The following is a 22,840-nucleotide window of genomic DNA, read 5'->3' as shown; positions in this document are numbered from 1 at the left end:
GGGAACATTCAGCTCTGAACAGGATGTCTTCATAAACTATCTCCCCTTAGGACTCAGGGACCCCTGTGGAAGAGGAGGCAAAAAGAGTTTAAGAGCCGGGGGGCCGGGGGGGGGGTCTACAAGAGTGAGTTCCAGGACAGCCTCCAAAGCCACAGAGAAACCCTGTCTCAAAAAACAAAAAACAGAAAAAGGAGCCAGAGGGGATGGAGGACACCAAGCAAACAAGGCCCTCTAGATAAACATGAGCAAAGTTCAAATGAAATCATGGACACTAAAGTAGCACGCACAGGGTCTGCGTGGTTCTGCACCAGGTCCTCTGTGTATATATTATAGTTTCTAGTATAGGGTTTTTATGGAATTCCTGAGTGTGTGAAATATTGGGTCTCTGTTTTTTATGCCTTCTCTTGAGCCCTTATCCTGTTTTGTTTGTTTTGTCCAATATTAATGCATTAGTTTTTGCTTTATCTTATTATATTTTATTATATTATTAAAATGATGGAGCTGTAGGTAGGCCTGTAGGACATTTTTTAAATTAGTAATTGATGAGGAGAATCCAACCCATTGTGGGTGGTGCCACCCCTAGGATGCTGGTCCTGGGTTCTATAAGAAAGTAGACTGAGCAAGCCATGGGGAGCAAGCCAGTACTCGTTCATCAGCCAGGACTCTGCATCAGCTCCTTCCTCCAGATTGCTTCTCTACTTAAGTTCCTGCTCTAGCTGTTTTTGATAGTGAACTGCTATATAGAAGTGTGACTGAAATAAATCCTTCCCTCCCTCCGCCTAAAGAGAAAACTCTACACAGAGATATTTATAGCATCTTTTTGCCTACTGCAAAAAAACTGGAGGCAATCAAGATACTCATCAGTAGGTGAATGGATTAAAAAAAACCAGGGATATAACCAGAGAATGGATTATCATCCATTCAAATAAAGGAATGAGCTATCCACATAAAGATGTGAAAGCATCTTTTAAAAAACGTCTTTATTGTGAGTGTATATGTGCATTTGTATACATGTAGATGTCAGAGGAAAAGCAGTTCTCTCCCTCTATTGCTTGGGACCTGGAGATGGAACTCAAGTCTTCAAGCTTGTGAAACAAGCACCCTTATCCACCGAGATAGCTCACCAGCTCTAGTGAATCTTTCTGCTTCTTTTTTATTTTACATACGAATCTTAGTTCCTACTCCCTCCCCATCTCCTGCTACGCCCTCCCTCTCCCCACCCCAACCCCCATCCCCTTTCAGAGAAGGTAAGGCCTCCCATGGGGGAACAAATGAAGTCTGGAATATCTCTCTGAGGCAGGACCAAGGCCTCCCCCACATATCTAGGCTGAGCAAGGCATCCCTCCAAAGAGAATGTGTTCCAAAAAGTCAATTCATGCACTAGGGATAAATTCTGGTCCCACTGCCAGCGTCCTCACAGATTGCCCCAAATCACACAACTATCACCACATTCAGAGGTCCCAGTTCGGTCCCATGAAGGTTCCCCAGATGTCAGTGCAGAGTCAGTGACCTCCCACTAGCTTGGGCTAGCCATCTCTGTGGGTATTCCCCAAATGGTCTTGACCCCTTTGCTCATATTATTGCTCCTAGCTCTCTTTGATTGGACTCTGGGAGCTCAGCCCAGTGCTTATCTACGGATCTCCACATCTGCCTCCATTAGTTGCTGGATGAAGGTTCTATGATGATAATTCAGGTAGTTCAAGGCCATCTATAACTACATAGTAAGAATGAGGTCAGCATATATAAAATCCTGTCTCAAAAAAATAGTAATGCCTCTGTAGAAATGGGCATAGCTAGTGTCCTATCTTCATTCCTAAATCAGTTCTACAATGAAAAGAAAGCAGGGCTCCTTGAGAGATGGCTAACATATAGTCCCTGCTTTGGTACTAGAACAGTAAAGTGATAACAGAGCAGATGAGCGTCAAAAGGTAAGGGAGTACTGAAAACAAACCCCCAATGGCAGAGGAAACACTGTCAACTCAAGGACAAAATTGGAACAATTTATGCAACAACATTAAGTAGGAATAGATTAGAGGCCAAAGTATAAAACAATACAAATGAGAGAATAAGTAAATGAATGGAAGAGAGTAGAAAACTCCCATGTCCAGCATTCTCAAGGAGGTAGGACATAATTCCTCTGTCCGTAAGCAAGGGCCTCTCGCTGCTTTCTGAAGGACACAGTATGGAAAGGAAGGAAAACAGTAACTGTGTAAGTGGAGAAACCTAAGGAAAAATAAATCAGGTGATCAACGTTATCATCAGCAGTGTGTCACACTGATGGGTCACTTGACCTCACTGGTCTTCCTCTCCTAAAGCTCCAGCAACAGCCTAATCATCAACAGTATGTCACACTGATGGGTCACTTGACCTCACTGGTCTTCCTCTCCTAAAGCTCCAGCAACAGCCTAATCATCAGCAGTATGTCACACTGATGGGTCACTTGACCTCACTGGTCTTCCTCTCCTAAAGCTCCAGCAACAGCCTAATCATCAGCAGTATGTCACACTGATGGGTCACTTGACCTCACCGGTCTTCCTCTCCTAAAGTGCCAACCACAGCCTAATCATGAGAAAACATCAGATAAATCTCAATGGAGAAGCATTACATAAAATACCTGACTACTGCTCCAAACTGCTAAGGTCACTGGAAACATCAGAAATGCAAGCATGCGTCACAACTAAGAGGAGCCTTGACATAATCCCTCTGTGTAATGAGGTAAACCGTAAGTAAATCTGAATTAAATATAAACTTTAATAAAGCTTATATGGGTGAAACATTAACAGATAGGGATTCTGAAATTGCCCATTTTCCTATGAAGAAAAGGAAGCTTTTAAGCTTGTGGATATCATCATATGTATCATAAAGCCTGGCGGTTTATAACTTATAAGTCAGCACTCGGGAAGTTAAAGTAAGAGGGCTCGCACTGAGTTATGAGTGCGGCCTTCACCACATAGTAAGTACCGGGTCAGCATGGGCTACAAAGTGAGGCCTTGTATAAAAACTACCAAGCCAAAAACATCAACAAAGCCAAAAAAGATTTTTATTTTTATTTAAAACTGATGTGGTTTGTGCCCCCATGGTACTGTTGATTCAGGCCTTTCCCTCACAGCTCACAAAAGCAGCACAAACTACCCACTTTCTCAGACCAAGTGCTTAGGAGTGTTCCACACATTTATTTGCTCATGTCAGAGCACTTGGGGAGAAGCCTAACTGAGGGGTGCTTTAGCAGGCCGTCTTCCCATGAAGCATAGGCATTCTCCTGCCTGCCTCGAGAGCTGGGATTCTGGGACTAGATTCTGAGGTTATGATGGTGGGTTTCATCAGGAGCTAGAGTCCAAGGTTTGTTCCATTTCTCCTTAAAGGGCAAGCATGACTTCTTTAGTTTGGCAGAACAAACAGAACTGCTTTATAGTCTACTTGTTGTTTTTTCTATCCCATTTGATTATTATGATTATTTTCTGCTCTGACGCATTGGGAAGTTACAACGAGACTCTGTAGGTGGTATGGGAGAACACAGTCTACTCCATAACCAGTCTAGGCTTTGAAGTTACCCCTGAGTCTTTCTTTTCTATTTATCCCTAGTACCTCATTGTTCCTTTTAATTTCCATACTGCAGTTTCTCCAGAACCCACTATCCCTTCCTCTTGTCTTCATTCAAGCCTTCTGATCTGTTGCCTAGAATTTTAAAGCAGTAAAAATTTCACCATCCTCATATTTGCCCTCAATTTGCCCTCTGTATTGTCAATTTTCCAAAACTCAAATCTGATCATATCATTCCTCTGCTTTTTAAATCATTTGGTGATGCTTTGGCTACCAGATAAGATCATCAAGTGTACACAATACTATGCCATGTAGACTTCTAACTAGATATCCTGCTGTATACCTGCTGGGTCCCCTACTGCTCCAACTGCCACCATCCATCATATCCCTCATGCTGGGAGGCTTAGACCTCTAAAAGGCAGACTCTGTTTCTGTAATCAGTAGCATTATCAGACAGTATAGTGCTAATATTCTATAGATGAGCACTCCATAGATACTAATAGATGGATGGATGGATGAAAGAATAAGTGAATGCAGTGCTGGCCTTGCCCAGGCAAGTGAGAACAGATGGATGACAAGAACAGCTCTGAATGTTTGCCTGTACTTCAAACTCACTTTCTACTTCCCTCCTCCTGTGTGTTTATGCTTTTTCCAATGTACCTTTGTCATGCATAACTGATTTATTCATTCTTCATATATCAATTCCGATATAGCCATCTAGAAAACAAGAACCGCTTTTACTAACTTTTGTTTTGTTTTGGTTTCTCAAGACAGGGTTTCTCTGTGTAGCTTTGGAGCCTGTTCTGGAACTCACTCTGTAGACCAGGCTGGCCACAAACTCACAGAGATCTGCCTGCCTCTGCCTCTAAAGTGCTGGGATTAGAGGTGTGCGCCACCATTGCACAGCTCACTTTTACTAACATTTAAGTTCCACAGAACTTATCTTTCTTTCAGTACATGTTATCATGCCTAATAAAAACTGTAATGTTTTATGCATAGTTTCACCACCATGCTTCAATAACTTTCTGGCCTTCTATTAATGGTTTCCTCACTAGGAAATCCTATGCAAAGACATTAAATAAGAAAAGAAAACTTTGAAAGCAAAACAAGAAAAAATTCATCGCTACAGAATATGTGGTAAGTGAACTAATTTTTGCATTGCATGTGTTTCATAAAAAAGAGGACTCATTATTTTGTGGACTGATCTTAATAATCTACAAGAAATAAGACTTCTAAGAATATACTGAAAAGTGGTGGAGGCTACCTATTTAAAAAACACAATCACAGGCCAAGTCAAAAATCTTAGTTTGTCTCATTTTTCTAGACCATGAAACAGGAATAATGAACAATTATTTACCCAGATTTTGTATTGCCAGCAAAATGAACACACAATGGCAATGCCATATGCAAACTTCCCCCCTCCCCTTTTCAACTAGAAGCAGTGATGATTTGGGTTTGGCCAGAAGGCCTATGTAAAGGTCTGAGTTTAGTGGTAGCCTAGCACACTAGTTACTAAAGCCAGTTACTGTTACACTATACTTGTAGGTGCATGTATATACAAGTGACATACAAACATACTTGCCTTTTTAGAGGTGTTCTAATAAAAACAAACCATAAAATATAAAGGCACAAATACATTTCTTTTATGAACTTTAAATTCAGAGGCTATCTCCTTTTTTTATTTTTTATTTCATTTTACATTCCAACCACAGTTCTCCCTCCTACCCCTCTTCCCACCCCTTTGCCTCCTCCCACCCTCCCCCCTCCCCGCAGCCCACCCCTAGCACTGCTCCTCACAGGTAAGGGCTCCCATGAGGAGTCAACATAGGTTGGGATAGGGCCAGGTCCCTCTCCCATGCTTTAAGGCTGAGCATCGATTCCTCCCATGGGGAGTGGGCTCCAACAAGCTAGTCCATGTACCGGGATTTTATCGGGGTCCTGCTGCCACTGAGCATGGCATCCCACCCTAAGGAATGGGCAGAGGCTATCTCTTGAGGTACCTTTCCTACTCTAATTTCTTGTCATCCTTGCTCTTGACTTCATTTTGATTTTTGACACAAGGTCTTCCTATATAGTTTGAACTAATTCTGTAGTCCATGGTGGTCTCAAACTCTCCATTCTCCTACCTCCGCCTCCAAAATGCTAGGATGATCAGTATACAGCAACACATCCTGCCTGATGTTATCCTTTTGAATCTATGGTTTTATTATCTTTCTTTTTACTTTTCTTTCCTTTTTTAAAGGAGGAAGGGACACTTGCTATTTTAGACAGGTTCTCATTTGTGGGTCTTAGTGGGTCTAGAACTCACTATGTAGACTAGGCTAGTCTTAAATTTGCTGTAATCCTCCTGTCTCTGGCCCTAGAGTATTGGGATTACAGATCTGCATCATCATGCCTTAAAACCTTTTTCACATTGCTATGTTCACGCCAACTTTGTCATGTCTTCAGGGTCCTTCGCTGTCATTCCTTAAAAAGATGCTGGGATGTTATTATTTTTATGCATATGGGTCTTTAGCCTGCATGTATGTTTGGTGCCAACAAAGGCTATGAGAGGGCATCAGAATCCCTGTAACTGGACTTAGAAATGGTTGTGAGCCTACATGTTGCTGCTGACAAGTGAACCCAGATCCTCTGCAAAAACAGCAAGTACTTGTAACCATCTATCCTTGATATATTTTATTTTGTGTCTATTTTTCTGTTACTGGTATTCTGAAACAGGGTCTTCCTGTGTAGCTCATTCTGACACTGAACTGGTGATCCTCCTGGCTCGACTTCCTGAGTGCTGGGATAACAGTTATGTGTACCCCTATTCCCATCTAACTAAATAAATTTAATTCCAAGGCTGACCTTGAACTCTTGATCTTCCTGCCTTACAGCTTCCAGAGTGGTAGCACTACAGGTATATATTACTACTTCAAAACAAAAAATAAAATAAAATGGGAATGGGCTTGTAGCCTGGTGGTAACATGTTTGTCAACATGTGTGACGCCCTAGGTTCACTACAGAGTGTTGTTCTCTAGTTATCTCCTATTATTTGGTTTATTTCCATCCATCCCAGTACTTATAATAATGGGTAATTAACTATGTAAAAGCTATTCTGTGGGATTTCTACATCCACATATCCCATAGCCATGGATTCTATTAGTGAAATGAGGATTAAAATACCTTTAAAATGCCAGAACGTCTTGGCACATGCCTTACCTACATGGTGAGCTCAAGACCAGCCTTGACTATATGAGACTCTTTCTCAACAAAATAAAACAAAACAATACATTTTTAAAAATGCTATCTGTATCTGTGGAGGTAGCTCAGTGGTTGAGAACACTTGTTCTTGCAGAAAACCCAGGTTCGATTCCTGGTACCCACACAATGGCTCATACCATGCATAACTCGAGTTCCAGGGGATCCAGTGCCCTCTTCTGACCCCCTCCCTCTTCTTCTCCTTCTCCCGCTCCCACTCTCTCCTCTAGCTTTCCTATATGGGGATAGTGACACCCATAGTGGGCTGGGCTCTCCCCCATCAATCGTTAATCAAGAGAATTCTTCACAGGCATGGCCACAGGCCAAATGATCAGACAATTCTTCAATTGAGGTTTTCCTTTCCCAAGCGGCTCTAGGTAATGTCAACTTGGCATTAAAACTTAACCAGCACAACACCCAAGTTTGTGACTTACCTATTCTGGCTCATACCTGTTTTTTTATTCCTCTGTATAGTATGTCTGTTGACACTTCTACAAAAGTATGTTTTTCTTTCTAAGTTTTTTTCTTCCTACCAAATAATTAATTCTTCGAGGCCCGCTGTTGTGTAGCAGTTTCCTCCGAGATTAAAACCTTCTACTTTGCAGGGAAACTGGTTAAGACACAGGAGATTTATGAGGAGAGGAAACAACTGGATGTTCTAAGGCAGTGCTTCTCAACCTTCCTAATGCTTCGACCATTTAGTACAGCTCCTCATGTTGTGCTGACCTCAACCATAAAAATGTTTTCCTTGCAACTTCATAATGGTAATTGTGCTACTGTTATGAACCATAATGTAAATACCTGATATACAGGATATCTGACCTGTGACCCCCGTGAAAGGGTTGCTCATCCCCCAAAGGGGTTGACACACAGATTGAAGACCACTGTTCTAGGGCTGGAGAGATGGCTCAGCTGTTAAAGGCTAGGCTTACAACCAAAAATATAAGACCACTGTTCTAAAGGGAGGATAAACATTCTATCCTGCAGGGAAGCTCCTTAAGCTCAGGAAGTAAACAACTCAAGAGCTCAAGGATGCCCCCCCACTCCACCAAACTGACAAGACATACTAGGGCTCTCCCTCCTCAGGCACATAGAAGGTGTAAGGACCCCTGAGAGATACTCTCAAACAAGCTGATCTATCTAGAAGAGGATCCGACTGGCCATGCTGCCTTGGCGGAAGTGGAATAATATATTCAAAGAATATCACACCAAAAAATTAGTAATATTGAAGGGCTCAAATAAATAAGATAATCAACTCGTTAGAGAAACAAAAACATGGGAACAGGAAAATAAGTTAAACTGGTTAACAAATACAAGAAACTGTTCAGATTTATTAATTAAAACTGAAATTTGAGAGACAGAGGCAGTTTGATCTCTGTGAGTTCAAGGCCAGCCTGGTCTACAGAGTGAGTTCCAGGACAACCAGGGCTATGCAGAAAAACCCTGTCTCAAAAAACAAAAGCAAGTAAAAAGAAAAGAAAAAAACCTGAAAATTGAAATAATAGATGCCAGAGGTGGTGGTTAACACCTTTAATTCTAGCACTCAGAAGGCTCACACTGTGAGCTCAAGATCAACCTGGCATACATAGTGAGTTCCAGGTCAACCAGAGCACCATAGGGAGACCCTGTCTCAAAAATAAAAGAAAAAAAGGAAAGTAATAATAGAAATTATTCAGTCTATCACATTGTAAAGATGAAAATTGTGGTATTCTACGCCAATGTGGTAAAGAAATTAACATTCTCATACACTCGTGCTATAAAAATACTCTCATATGCTTGAAAGATAGAAATATACACTGTGGTGGTTTGAATAAGAATGACCCCCATAGAGGTTCCCAAGAGAGATGCATGATACCCCAGAGAAGTGGAATGAGGCAAGCTCTCCTGAGCAGATTGGCAACATCGGGGGAGGGGAGAGGGAGCCAGGAAAAAGAGAGGGGGATAAGAGGAGGGGACTACATAGTGGTTCACTGTGGCATTACTTGTAATAACAAAAGAGGAGAATAACTAAAACGTGTATCAATAGAAGCTTGGTTACATGAACTAAAATCATGGCACTGAACACAGTCATAGAAATGATAATATAGTAAGTAAGCAAATAACCACTGAGATATTACATAACTTTTCAGATGCTTTCCTGTTAATAAAAAATGCAATTATAAAGAATGGGTAAGATTTGAGCACCTACTTCACCCAAGAGGATATATAAGCCTGGCAAATAAGCACATAATGTGATACTAAACCTCATTAATCATTACGAAAATAAACCTAAAATCATGAGATAATGGTACATACTTGTTAGGAAAGCAAAAATAAAAATTACTTATAATAACAAGAGCTGCCAAAGATGTAGAACATTCATATAGAGCTAGTTAAGAGCAAAACTTAGCCGGGCGGTGGTGGTGCACGCCTTTAACCCCAGCACTCGGGAGGCAGAGGCAGGCGGATCTCTGTGAGTTCCAGGCCAGGCTGGACCGACAGCCTCCAAAACAATACAGAGAAACCCTGTCTCGTAAAACCAAAAAAAAAGAAAAAGAAAAAGAAAGAGCAAAACTTCACAGGAACTTTGAACAGTGCTTGGGCATTTTCTTTTAAAGTCAAACACACGTGTACCCCATGACTCCTGGGTATGCATGTATCAAGAAAATAATATACCTCCAAGACATCGAGCTGGGTAAAAGAATTCAGTCTCAAAAGAAGACACAAGACAGAGGACTAGTAAGATGACTGAGTGGGAAAGGGCGCTTTCTGCTAAGCTTGACAACCTAAGTCCTATCCACAGAACCTCCCTGGTGTGAGAGAAGAACTGTATAAGTTATCCTCTGTCAAGTCATCCTTTGTTCTCTATATGCACACCATGGCCATGCATGCCCCACCCTCTCCGTACCCCCATTCCATTAATAAGATATCCTCAAAAGAAAACAAAAAGCTATTAGGACAAAGTGATATCAACGGCTAGGGAGGACAGAGGTCTAAAAGCAAAGGAATAGCAAGAAGGAATTTTTCTATGGGTCAAGACAATTCACTATCCCACCATTGGTGTTAGTTACAAGAATATATTAAAAGTTACAAGGTTGTGTGCCTACTATATACAAATTACAACTATTTTTAAAACTAGCAAGAATGATACCTTCTATTTCTCGATCTAAAGGAGGCACATCATCTCTCATGGAGAAATCCATAGCAGTCCCTGGGATGTCCATCAAGTCTTCATCACTAGAGCTGCTCTGGAAGCTACTAAAACTCCCCTGCTGAAAGCCTCTGTTATCCATGGCTCCTGTGTAGAAAGACAAACACTGGGATCATCACAATGAACAATTAGCCCCTGACAGAGTTTTCTTTTTCATTCTGGTAAGTACACATAATTGCATGGTAAAAATTGCCAACTCCAGGGCTTATTTCACTTTCGAAGCTTATTATTTCTCAAAGCACTCAAACTGTGCATTATAAACTCACTACTATTTAATTTGCAGCAGACAGGCCCACAGACATGTACATACAATATACAGCAGTTGGGGCTGGACAGATGGCTATGTGGGTAAGAACACTTGTGCTTTCAGAGGACCTCAGGTTTTTAGCACCCACATGGTGGTTCACAACCATCTATTCCTCTAGTTTCAAGGGAGACAATGCCTTCTTCTCACATGTGTGGGAACCAAGTATGGATGTGGTACATGTACACACATGCAAACAAAACACTCACACAGATAAAATAAGACACAAAATCTAAACAGAAATTTAAAAAACAAAACTACATACCACTGCTACAATCAAGGGTGATGGCTTAAACCATGACTTTTCCTCTTATAAACCACATTCCCTGTTAACACACCATTTTGTTATCTTGGTTGCCAATTTGATCTGGATCTAGAACCAACTAAAAGGCAGGCCTCTGGGCATTTCTGTGAGGAATTTTCTTGATCAGATTACTTGAAGTGGGAAGACCCACCCTAAATGTGGGTGGTACCCTCTGGTAGCAGCCCACATTAGGACATGGAAGAAGAAAATTTGGCTTTTTGTCTGTTTGCCTTCACTGTGGCTGACAAGTTCATCTGTTCCGATACTTCAACTGCTCATTACTTCGCTGATACTGAACCCAGCTTCTTCAGACATAGACTGAAGACCAGTAGCTCTCCAAGAATTCTCCAGGCCTTCAAAGCCAGACTAGGACTGCTGAGGTATCAGTTTAGCCTCTTGGACTGAGCAAATGCCAGATTCGTAGCCTGTCAGATGTGAGGCAGCCATTATAGGACTATCCAGACAAGCCAATCTAATAAATCCCCTTTAAATATATATCATTCATTCTATTGGTCCTGTTCTTCTAGAACACACCCCATTTCTGCAAAATTTGGTACTGAACCTTTCTCTGCATCAGTATTTGGAGGCAGGCATGATGCTAAGGGTGGAATTCAGGACTCATACATGCTATGACTGCGCTACAATACCTAGCTATGGGTTTTCTCTGATAGCTGTGCTTTTCTCTATTTGCTCTGAATTTGACTTCAGTGGATTTCTTCAAACAAGTATTTCTTCATTAATTGCTAATTCTTTTCCATTTCTGTAATTTTAACTAACCTTTAAAGAGTTTCAAAATTAGGAAAAATAACCCAAATAAAGTGGTTCATACACATAATCTAAGCACTTTGGGGGATGGGGACAGGAGAATTGCCATGATTTCCAGGCAAGCCTGGTTTAAAGAATATCTCTAAAATGTTTAAAAAACTATAAACTTACCAAAAAGGGACAGAAAGGTACCCATGTGTGATGGTTTCTTGGGCCCTTTCATGAGGTTCATGACCTTGACAGTTTTGAAGATTATAGCTCACAATTGTTTTGTAGGCAATCGCCCACTTTTTATGACAGAAGGTCTTAACTCAGGCTAGCCTCAAACTTTCTATGTAGCTGAAGATAACCTTCAACTCCTGATCTTTCGGCTTCTACTTTTTAAGTACTGGGATTAGGCCTCTACCAAGAGATACAACAAAAGAATGTCAGTTTGTAACAGTGATTATTTTTTGATGTGATATTTTGGCACTAACGGACTTTTTCTTATAAAATATTTAATTTAGTCATTCTGTATTTATAGGTAAGTAGAATACTTATTTCATCAATGTGTCATAATCCATTGCTGTTGTTTTCATGTTCAAATTTCCCAAAATTTGTTCAGTAGCTATTTTTTCATGCTGGCTCCACCTTGATCTCCTTCAAATTCATGGCCTCTTTTTTCATGCATATGTGTATAGACACCAACACCCCAGGCCACATACCTTCCCACATCACTTGGGCCCGATTCCCTAACCTAGGTCAGCTCGCTACATGCACAGGTTTCCTCCAGAAACAACAAACGTTCAAAACAAAATAAACAACCTCTGTCCTTTAAACTAGATCTCAGCTCCCATGGCTCTGAGATAAAAGATGCTTCTCAGCCTGAATTTCATTTATCTTAGCTAACACTTTAAAGAAACCTACTGGACATTGACTATTTCTGATCCAAAACTTTTACACATTAAATGCTTCAAAATGTGAAACATTTTGAGTTGCAACAAGATTCCAGCAATGGAAATCCCACATCAAGTCTCCTCTGCTAGTTGCAGTCAAAATGAGGTGTACTAAAATATTATAGAAAATGACCTCTTAACTATGTGAACTCCACATATAATACAAATTAGTATCATATTTAGACTTGAGGCTTAGCTCAAAGATATCTTACTACATATGCAAATATTTCAAAATCTGAAAACTTCTGGTCCCAAACATTTCTGTTTATACATTGTTGTTATTAAGACTGAGTTCTCACTATGTAGCCCAGGCTGGTTTTGAACCTGTAATTATCCTTCCTCCATCTCATAAGTAGTAAGAATACAGGCATGTACCACAATACTCTATTATTTCCAAGCATTTTTGACAAAAGATATTAAATCTGTAGCTACAGAACTTATTTACCTCTTCCTCAAGCCCCATTTGTAACTTCCTAAGAATGCCACATGACACTTTTGTTTTTGCCACTTCAAACTCAACAAGAATAAAAAAAGTAGTAAAAATATTAATGTAGCCAGATAGTGGTGGCACACGCCTTTAATCCTAGCACTCGGGAGGCAGAGGCAGGCAGATCTCTGTGAGGTCAAGACCAGCCTGGTCTATAAGAGCTAGTTCCAGGACAGCCTCCAAAGCCACAGAGAAAGCCTGTCTCGAAACACTTCCCCCAAAATATATTAATGTACATACAAATCATGAGATCCCTGCCCCCTTTCCACCCTGACACCAATGTTCCTTTTAAATAAAAGTATCATCAGTATTTATAATTAATGACTGATTGATTGTAGAATTTGATATTTTCAATGAACCTACAAAAACGTTCTCAATCTCAATTAGTAGGGTTTTCTAGATTTCTAAAACCCTCAACTGGAAATAAACGCTGTTTTAGCTGATGAAAAGAAAAAAAATCAGGCTAACAAAGTAACTAAATTTCTCTCTCAATTTAAATTTATTAAATGAAGCCAGGCATAGTAGAGTAAATCATTAATTGCAGCACTTAGGAAAACCAGGCAGGAGGACCCAGGGGTTGAGCCCAGTATGAGATACAAAAGAAGAAGAAAAAAATCAAATGCCTGGGGGACCCATATGGTGGATACCTCTGAAAGAAAGCCAAAGAATTTGTGACAGAATGCTTTCCTTCTTTCTTTCCCTGTGGTTATATGTTTCATTCCAAATGTGATTTAAAATACCCAGTTCCAACAACTCTATTAGCCACACAAATCATAGAAAGAAAAGTATAGGAAGTCCAAAAGTAATTTCTGTTTGGCTTTGGAATGCATCCTGTATTCATAGTTTCAGATGTGTGCACCTATTGTGCTGAGAACTCATTAGAACAAAATAATAACACAGGAGAAGGCCCAACAAAGGAGTAGCTGGAAAACATCTCAGTTTCCCCACAGGGACCTTACAAACTCTTTCCTGTAACCCACTGACATGGAACAACCCTGCTAAGCTGAGCTACCTAATATTAAACAGCTCCTAAAGCAGTCATTTGGTTCAATGTTTGGATTATACAATGTTTCCTTAGTAAATGCACAGAAAGACAGGGCCAATGAAAGATGCAGCCAGTAAATCAAGCAAAATGGATGAATGAATAGGAGTTCAACAAAGGAGGTAAAATACCATCAGTAAAGGTGAATGTGGTATTTGCCTGTGGATAATTCACTTTGATACAGTACTTACAGTTATTTTGCAGACATAAAGATGTTCAAAAGAAAAACAAATAAAGCATCAGAATGAATAAACAAGATCCTTTAAAGCTGACACTTGAGTTAGGTCTAGTGGTTGAAGAATGTAATCCTAGCTACCCCAAACAGGAGGATTGCAAATTCAAAGTCTGTATGAACTACAAAGTAAGTTCAAGACCAGACTGGAAAATTTTTTTGAGATGTGTCTCAAAAAAGGTATTAGAATGGATTAGAATATATCTCAGTGGTACAGCACTTGCATAGCATGAGTGGAGTTCTAGGTTCAAGCCCCAGTACCACAAAATGAATGAATTATTAATTAATAGTTTTCACTTCTTTTAACGTGTTTTAAGTAAAATACAATGACATCACCTCCCCTTCTCTTTCCTCCTTCCAACTCCTCCCATGCCCCCTCACTCTCACACTACTTTCTTTTTCTTTATTATTGTTACGTAATACATAGATGCACTATTATATAAATACAACCTACTGAGTCTGTTGGTTATCCAATATAAATTGGCCAGCCCTAAAATCATACACACACAAACAATAACTACTGTCTTCAAAGATGATATTTGAACTCATGTGTAGTAGAACTCCAAGGCCAAGGATCTTTCCATAACAACTTGTCATTTCAATATGATGGTTTAGTTCAAAGAATGGTATATCTGGAATAAATCAAGCCTGTAGATGGCTACAAGAGAGAAGTCAGCCAGATTTTGGGGCATGCCAGGAATAATACAAGAGAGTTTGTTTTGTTTATTTTCCCATCTAGTTCTGGAGCTGCTGGTAGAATCTGACAGGCAATTGAAGGCTAAGGAAGGGTAAAATGTTCAGAGTATTATGTGGTTGGTGTTTCTGTAGCAGAACTGACAATATGCCCACTGTTACTCTCACAAATTTGTTATACCTCAAAGAGACCACATCAAGTTGGCTCTCTGTATCCATGAGTGTTGTATCTGCCAATTCATCCGACTACATATCAAAAATGCTTTAAAATATCAGTTCTACGGTGATGACATGGTACAATTTTACTTCTTGTTATTATTATCTAAACAATATAGTGTAACAAATAAATTCATATGAATTATCACAAATAATCTAGAGAAGATTGGAAGTGGATTTTAAAAGATGCATATAGGTTATAGTCAAGCATTGTATGTCATTTTATATAAAGAGCTTGATATCTTGGGAAGGAGCTCTGAAACCAATTTTCCATAGATATGGAGGAATGGCTGTAGTTGTGTGCCTCTGCCTCTTTACAAAAGCCAGCTGCTTTCTGTGGAATCCTGCCTATCCCCATTCCCATTCCTTCTCAGTCTGGTGATATGATATTGAATCCATCTAAGACTAGCTCAAACAGGCTTTTCCTTCAATAGTCCCTTTGTTCAGACTCCCATGTTGACTGCATAAATCTCTTTCACTTCAGTTCTTGCGATTATACTGTTGTCTCATCATAGGTGTTCAATAAATGTTTACTGCAGTGAATTCCAGTTGAGGGGGAAGAGGTAACAGCACATCAACACACATATATGGCTGACACTTAACAAATCTTTGCCTTGCACTAACAGGGAAGGGAACTGTGGATATAAAAGGAGTTTATGACTCTGTCACTAACTCTCAAGGAATTTATGAGCTAGGCGGGGGAAAGCCTTAAATGACATAACATCTGTGCTGGACTGTTAGAATAAGAATACAGTTGGCATTTGGAGAATGAAGGAAAGGTTAGAAACTAAAGAAGGCTTCATGGAGAAGAGAGGTTATTTCAGGCACAGGAAAAGAAGGGAGGCCTTGGAGATACATGTCTGTCTAGCATTTACTCTTAACTAGAATACAGGTATGGTGTCTGTGAGAAACTGGAGGATGTGGGAGACCAAATGGAGTTATTGTGGTTTCCAAAGAGCAAAATGATAAAAACATCATTTTAGAAAGTGAGCGTGGCACTTGTATGCTAGCAAAGAGAGAGCTGGAACCAGCTGAGAAATCACTTTGCTTCTTCTAGTTTCAATGTAGGTGATTGTGTTAAAAGAGGAAGATGGATTTTGTTTCTTGATTCAGCCAGTCAGACTGTTGCGTTTTTTGTTTGTTTGTTTGTTTTGGAGAATTGAAGCCACTGACATTAAAATTTACTATTGGATTTATGTTTTTGGAAATATGTATGTACATGCATATGCACATGTGCATGTAACAACAACTAAAGAAAAAACTACATATTTTTGAAAAGATATATATGGAAGGATTTAGCAGAGGAAAGGGAAGGGAAAATGACATAATTACATCATAGTGATAAAAAATGAAAGAATTAATTTTTTAGAAGAGGAAGAGGAAAAAAGGAAGGAGGAAAATATCTTCCCAGAATTTGTACTAAGACCAAGACAAGAACCAGCTGGTGGGTGTGGAAAGGGTGGTATTAGTTTGTGGTATAACTCGCTATCATTCCTGTTTTACTATGAGTATTGATACATGTTGGTTCAAATAGGTTAGTGTTCCCATATCAACTAACTTATTGTCTTAGAGTTTCTATTGCTGCAATGAAATACCATTAACAAAAAAGCAAGTTGGGGAGGAAAGGGTTTCTTTAATTTACATTTCAAAAGTGCTGTACATCACCAAAGGAAGTCAGGACAGGAACTCAAACAGGGAAGGTTCATGGAGGCAGGAGCTGATGCAGAGACCATGGAGGGCTGCTGCTTACTGGCTTGCCCAGCTTGCTATCTTATAGAATCCAGGACCAGCAGCAGCCTAGGGATGGCACCAAGCACCATGAGCTGGACCCTCCCCCACTGATAACTAATTGAGAAATGCCTTATAGCTGGATCTCATGGAGGCATTTCCTCAGCTGAAATTCCTTCCTCTGGTGACTCTAGTTTGTCTCAAGTTGACACACAAATCCAGCCAGTACACTTATTTAGCAAAAACAAATATATAAGCCAATATGTGAGTGAGCTAACACCACACATGACCTCTTAAATAAAAATACTGATTATATCATATATTTCAGCACTAACATGCAAAGAATAGCAATAGGCTTTACAAGTTCTCATTTTTGTTCCACTAAAATATTTATCAGGCTTCCAATGACATTCTGGGTAAGTACAGGTACCGGATATTGCAAATATGAAAATGGAGAATGTGATTAGAAGAAGCAGCCCCTAGAATCATATATTTCCATTTGGTCTCTAGTTGGTGGAACTGTTTGAAAGGATTAGAAGGTGGCCTTGTTGGAGGAGGTGTGTCACTAGGGGCTGGCTTTGAGGTTTCAAAAACCCACACCATTGACAGTTATCTCTTTTCCTTCTGCTTGTGGGTCAAGTTTCAGTCACTACTCCAGAGCCATGCCTGCCTACTGCCATACTCCCTTATAATGTTCATGAACTCAGTCTCTGAAAACTGTAAGCCCCAATAAACTCTTTCTTCTGTAAGTAGTCTTGGCTATGGTGTTGCTTCACAGCAACAGAAAAACAACTAAGACACAGGGAAAGAGGCATCACATAAATTCCATGTATTGTAAATAAAGCAGTAAGAATACTATTGTTTAAAATGAAATCTTAGATGTTCCTAACTGTGATAGAGAAAGCAATGGCAGCACAGACAGAAAACTATCTGCTGTCTGCCCACTCTATTCAAAGCCAGGCTTGAGGAAGGAGGAAGGACGAGAGAGGGGGAAGTTTCTGAAGTGTCAAGCTTAGCATATGAAAGTAACTTATGACACAGGAAAGAAAACAAAAACTCCTCTACACTGAGCCCAACTTGTAACAGAATATGTGCGGGAAAGTGTCTGCTAAGGAAATGACCCCAAAGCCTCTGGTACAGGGATTAAAAATCTGAATCCTTTGCACAGCGTTCACCATTAGCCTTTGTCCAGCTCTGGCCCATTTATACTCTCTGAAGGGCCTTTTTCACTCAATAAAATGTTGTCTTCTGTTATTACCCAGGTATCTCTGTCCAAATCTATTTTCAAGAACACAAGAACCTTAAAACCCAAGCAAGTGCCCTCTAGGCTCCAATATCTTTCTATTACAGGGTTACATAAAGCCCATGTTCTCCAGTGCCTGCCACAAACAGATGGCTCAAAAACACTCTAGTTCAGACTTCAATTTCTGTTTTAATTATCTTATTTTGAGAATCAGAAATGAGCTGTGGATACCTGATATTAATCTCTGAGATGACATAAAAGATATGTATTTCAGAGGTTTGGAATAATTTTTAATCCAAAGGATTGCCTTAACCTATCAGAACTTCAAGTACAAATCCCCAGGAGAAAAAAACTGTACATCTCCTTACAGTGTGGCCTTCACTGGAGGGTCATCCTCACAGGGAAGCAGAGGCTTGAGAAGTGATGGGAAGTCTAAACAGGCAACATTACAGCAGCAGTTCTCAAAAGTTCTGATCTTTTGATCTCTTTAGTATTCAAAATTATTGAGGACTCTAAGAAAGCTCTTATTCATATGGATTATATCTATAGAAAATTACTGTATTTAAAGTGAGAATTAAGAAATGCTTAAAATATATATTCATTCACTTATTTAAACGTAATAAGCTGAGTGTTGACAGCTCACATCTCATATCCCTGCAGTCAGGAGGACAAAGGGGGAGGATTGCTATAATTCTGAAGCCATCCTGGGCTGCATAATGAGTACCATGCCAGATTTGGAGACCCTGCCTAAATAAAAAAATCAATTAATAAATAAGTAAGTAAAATACACTAATACTCAATTCAATACATTAACATATTTTGAAAGATAACTGCACTTTCCCGAACATAAACTAGTCTCCAGATCCAACATATGCTTGAGTTCAAAACACAAGTAATGTCTAAACACTAACATAAAAATACTTTTGACCTTGTAACCCCCACCCGTCAAAAGGTCCTGGGAACCCACATGCTACACTATAAAAACTGCTGATGTAGAGAAGAGCTAAGCTGGGAGAAGCTGTACTTGCACAATTGATAAGAAGGAGGAAGAGGTCACATCAGCCAGAGACAGTTGTGAAATGTAGCAAATGACAAGCTAATCTCTTCTGTGAATACTTTTGAAGGAATTGACAACCTAGATCTATAGTGTTACAACCTAGATCTATAGTGTTTGGATCATTCCCAACAGAAGAATAAGCAAGGTACACTCCAGATAATTTACTTTAAATGGCTTTAAAACTTCAGATAAATCAAAACAATATGCTACCTTCTTTTAGAAGACTAGCTTTTCTTCAGTACTAATTCAAACTTCTTCAGATATAATCATAAAAGTTCTGTTTCACAGACTTTCAAAAGTGTGATAAATGAGCTGAGGTCAGTCTCATGTGCCTGTAAAACCAGAGATGAGGCTAAGCAGGAAGATACTGAGTTGGAGGCAAATGTGGTGAGATCCATGGTAAGAACAAATCTCAGAAAGCAAAACTAAAGTAAGTGTGATAATGAGGTATCTAGAAAAGCACCCTAGAAGGCCGGGAATAAAGAAATATCAGACCCAAGAAAGACAACACTACGTTTATTAATCCTTTTCACTTTGAAAACTACATATAAAATTCATAAAAACTTTAAGATACTGCCTATCAAATCTCATGGAAAGATTTTCTTGCTCTATATAAGAGGGAATTAGTTCAGGAATGCAAGCCTGGAATCACAGGAAAGAAGGACAGGATCAGTTATGTGGCAGACACAGTGTGAGCAACTGGTGGCTTACTCCACTGCCACACCTTCCTGACCAAGATGAAATGATCTCTTCAAATTGTAAGCCAGAATAAACCCTCCCGCTCTTATAAAGAAGACTGCCAACATGACCAACAGAAGTACTTAACACAGATGAAAAGGTCAAATTCATCTGAGTAGGGTAGGATATGCCTATAATCTCAGTACTTGAGAGATTGGGGCAGAAGGATCCCTCCAAGTTTGGGACATGTTTGGATTATAAAGCAAGATCCAATTTCAAAAAGGGAAAATGAAAAAGAACTTCAAAACCAGAAAAATTAAATTCATGATTAACTCATGCAGATGTCAAAAACAGATTGTTAATTTACTTTCATCCTGGATTAAAACACTGAAAATAGTCCATGGAGAGGGTTTCTTTTTAGACATGAAGTAGAATATTGGAATTTAATTCAACAATCAAAATATCATTCCTCTTAAAACAAGAAGGCAAGCTTGTAATTACATGCCTCTAATCCTAGTACTTTGGGGGTAGAAGGGTCAGGAGTTTATCCTTAGCTGCATGAACTTCTGCCTTTGTCAATTGTACATCCAACAGAGGATTAATATCTACAATATACAAAGGACTAAAAAAATTACGCATTGAAAAAACGAACAACCTAATAAAAGGGGGTCATGAATCTGTACCGATAATTCTTAAAAGAAGAAATACAGGTGACTAATAAAAATTTTTAAATATTCAACATTATTAACCATAATGGAAATGTACACTAAAATTGCTTTTGAGGTCCCATCCCATATCCAGTCAGAATGGTTTTCATAAAGAAATAAAATAACAAAAAGTGCTGGAGAGGATGTGGGAAAATAGGAAACCTTATTCACTGCTAAGAGTGCAAACTATTGCAGCCACTATAGAAATCAGTATGGAGGTTCCTCAAAAACCTAAAAATCAGTCTATCAAGTGAGCCAGCTAAGTCACTCCCAAACATATACCCAAAGGACTCTATAATCTCCTAAAGAGATAGCTTCTCAACAATGTTCATTGCTGTTCTAGTCCTAATAACTGGATCTCTATCAACACATTAATGGAAAATGAAAATGTGGTACTTACACACACAGCTGTAAAGAAAAATGAAATCATGAAACCTGCAAGTCAATGGATGGAACTGAAACAATTATACTGAGGTAACCCAGATCCAAAAAGACAAACATGGCATATTCTCCCTCATATGCAGACCTTGGCTTCTAGCCTTTAGACTTTTGTGTTTAACTTAGAATAGCTGCAAAAACCAGAAAATAGTCATTGAGGTAGAACATGTTTCCAGAGAGAAGACATAACAGAAGACAGATGATATAAAAACAGAGGAAATTTAAGAAGGGAAGGGGCAGGGGATGGAAGAGACAAAGAGATGAGGAGAGAGGGTTAACCAAAATGAACAGTATGTATCTACCTATATGAAAACCCACTACACCAGGCAGTGGTTGCACATGCCTTTAATCCCAGCACTCGGGAGGCAGAGGCAGGTGGATCTCTGTGAGTTCAAGGCCAGCCTGGTCTTCAAAGAGAGTTCCAAGACAGTTGTAAACCTACAGAGAAACCCTGTCTTGAAAAAAAAAACAACTACAAAAAAGCCTACTATTTGGAAAGTTAACTAAATATATAAAGGGCAATAGCCTGCATGGCTGACTAATGCTATATCTAATAGTCATGAGATATTAAACAAATTTCGAATTCCAGACATGAAATACCTCCTCATAATCTGTTGGTCAGGGAAGCCATAGAGGCTCCCAAAACAACTCAGGCTATTGCCATATCTTTTGTTTGCCCACCAGAACTAGTTGATAAGACCCATTGTTAAAGGTACCATAGACCTTGTGCGTACATAACACAGGGAAATTAAACTAACTGAGATGAAAGCTTCCTCCATGCTAGCCAGTTCTCAACATGCAAGACACTTCAATGGAGACTGTTGGGCTGGGGGTGGGGAGACATAAATGGCCTTACCCAGGTGAGGACCATGTGTTCAGTTATAGTAGCATGACTGTTAGAGGGGCAACAAAGCACTCTCGCTTGGTTCTGAGACCTGATCCCTCAAAGGGAATTCATGCCTGGTTAAAAACTAGAGTTAATAGCTGTATTTTTTACATATAGCCATAGCTAAGGAGGTCTTATGCCCTATGGAGGAACTTAATACTACTGTTTAGCTAAACAAATAAATATATCATCAAGCTGCCTTTTAAATGCATATCTCTATATCCACAAACAAATGCTACTCAGTCTTAATCAGAGAAACTTTCTTTTCACGACAAGTGGTAATGAATGTAGAGATACATAACTACCCAAAGTGCTTAAAACTAAGTTTTCATCCCCCAAAGGACATTTATACCAACCCCTCTAAGACTCAAGGAACAAAGCGAAGCAGGGAGTGAAAGAATGTAAGAGTCAGGAGATAAGGAGAAGGGCTGGGAAATGCTGTCATCTGGGTATGACATAGCCAATACATTAGAAAATCTAAATATAGCAAACATAAAAGCATATAATTTGAATTATTTTAGATCTATATATTATAATTTTGTTTTGTTTGCAATAGGGTCTTGCTATGTAGCACAGACTGACCCAGAACTCATTATGTAGACCAGGCTCGACTGGAATGCATTGTCGCCCTGCTTCAGCATACTAAGTAGCTAGTATTACAATTGCGTGTCATTGTAACGGGCTTAGATTTATATTCTAACCTAAAGTCCTCATGGCAGTCTTTATATAACTTGATATTATGCTACTGAAAATAAGCTAAATGAGCAAACAGGCAAGTGTATTAACATATGTTCTTTCTTCAATAAAACAAGACAGGCTTAGTTTTATAGATCTTAATCTCCTATAAAAATGATAATCTGCTAGGTGGTGGTGGTATATGTCTTCCTTTAACCACAGGACTCAGGAAGCAGAGGCAGGTGAATCTCTGAGTTCAAGGCCAGCCTCACCACAGACCAAGTTCTAGGACAGCCAGTGCTACACAGAGAAACTCTGTCTTGAAAAACCAAAAAAAAAAAAAGAGAAAGAAATGATGATCAAAATTTACTGGCATTGGATTAAGAAAAGATTATAACAATGGATCAAAAACATTTTAAAAATTACTGATAAACCAGAAGCAAAACAAACACAAGAGTCATTTTAAGCTAGTAATTGAGT

General features: G+C 39.4%; 1 protein-coding gene across 6 annotated transcripts in view; it reads right to left on the bottom strand.

Moving 5' to 3' along the window:
• The window catches only part of Clcn5 (chloride voltage-gated channel 5), a 168,038-nt gene that overhangs the window by 51,662 nt on the left and 93,536 nt on the right, over positions 1–22,840 (bottom strand). For all 6 annotated transcript variants that reach the window (XM_040733671.1, XM_013124499.3, XM_040733672.1 and 3 more), the window contains one exon: positions 9,911–10,057. In XM_040733671.1, coding sequence (XP_040589605.1) covers positions 9,911–10,057 — 147 coding nt within the window. The remainder of the gene's footprint in view (positions 1–9,910; positions 10,058–22,840) is intronic.

The sequence above is a fragment of the Mesocricetus auratus genome, unplaced genomic scaffold (genome assembly GCF_017639785.1).
Source record: "Mesocricetus auratus isolate SY011 unplaced genomic scaffold, BCM_Maur_2.0 Super-Scaffold_100033, whole genome shotgun sequence".
Classification (NCBI taxonomy): domain Eukaryota; kingdom Metazoa; phylum Chordata; class Mammalia; order Rodentia; family Cricetidae; genus Mesocricetus; species Mesocricetus auratus.
Note: the sequence above shows the minus strand (reverse complement) of the source record. Positions and strands in the feature narration are given on the sequence as shown.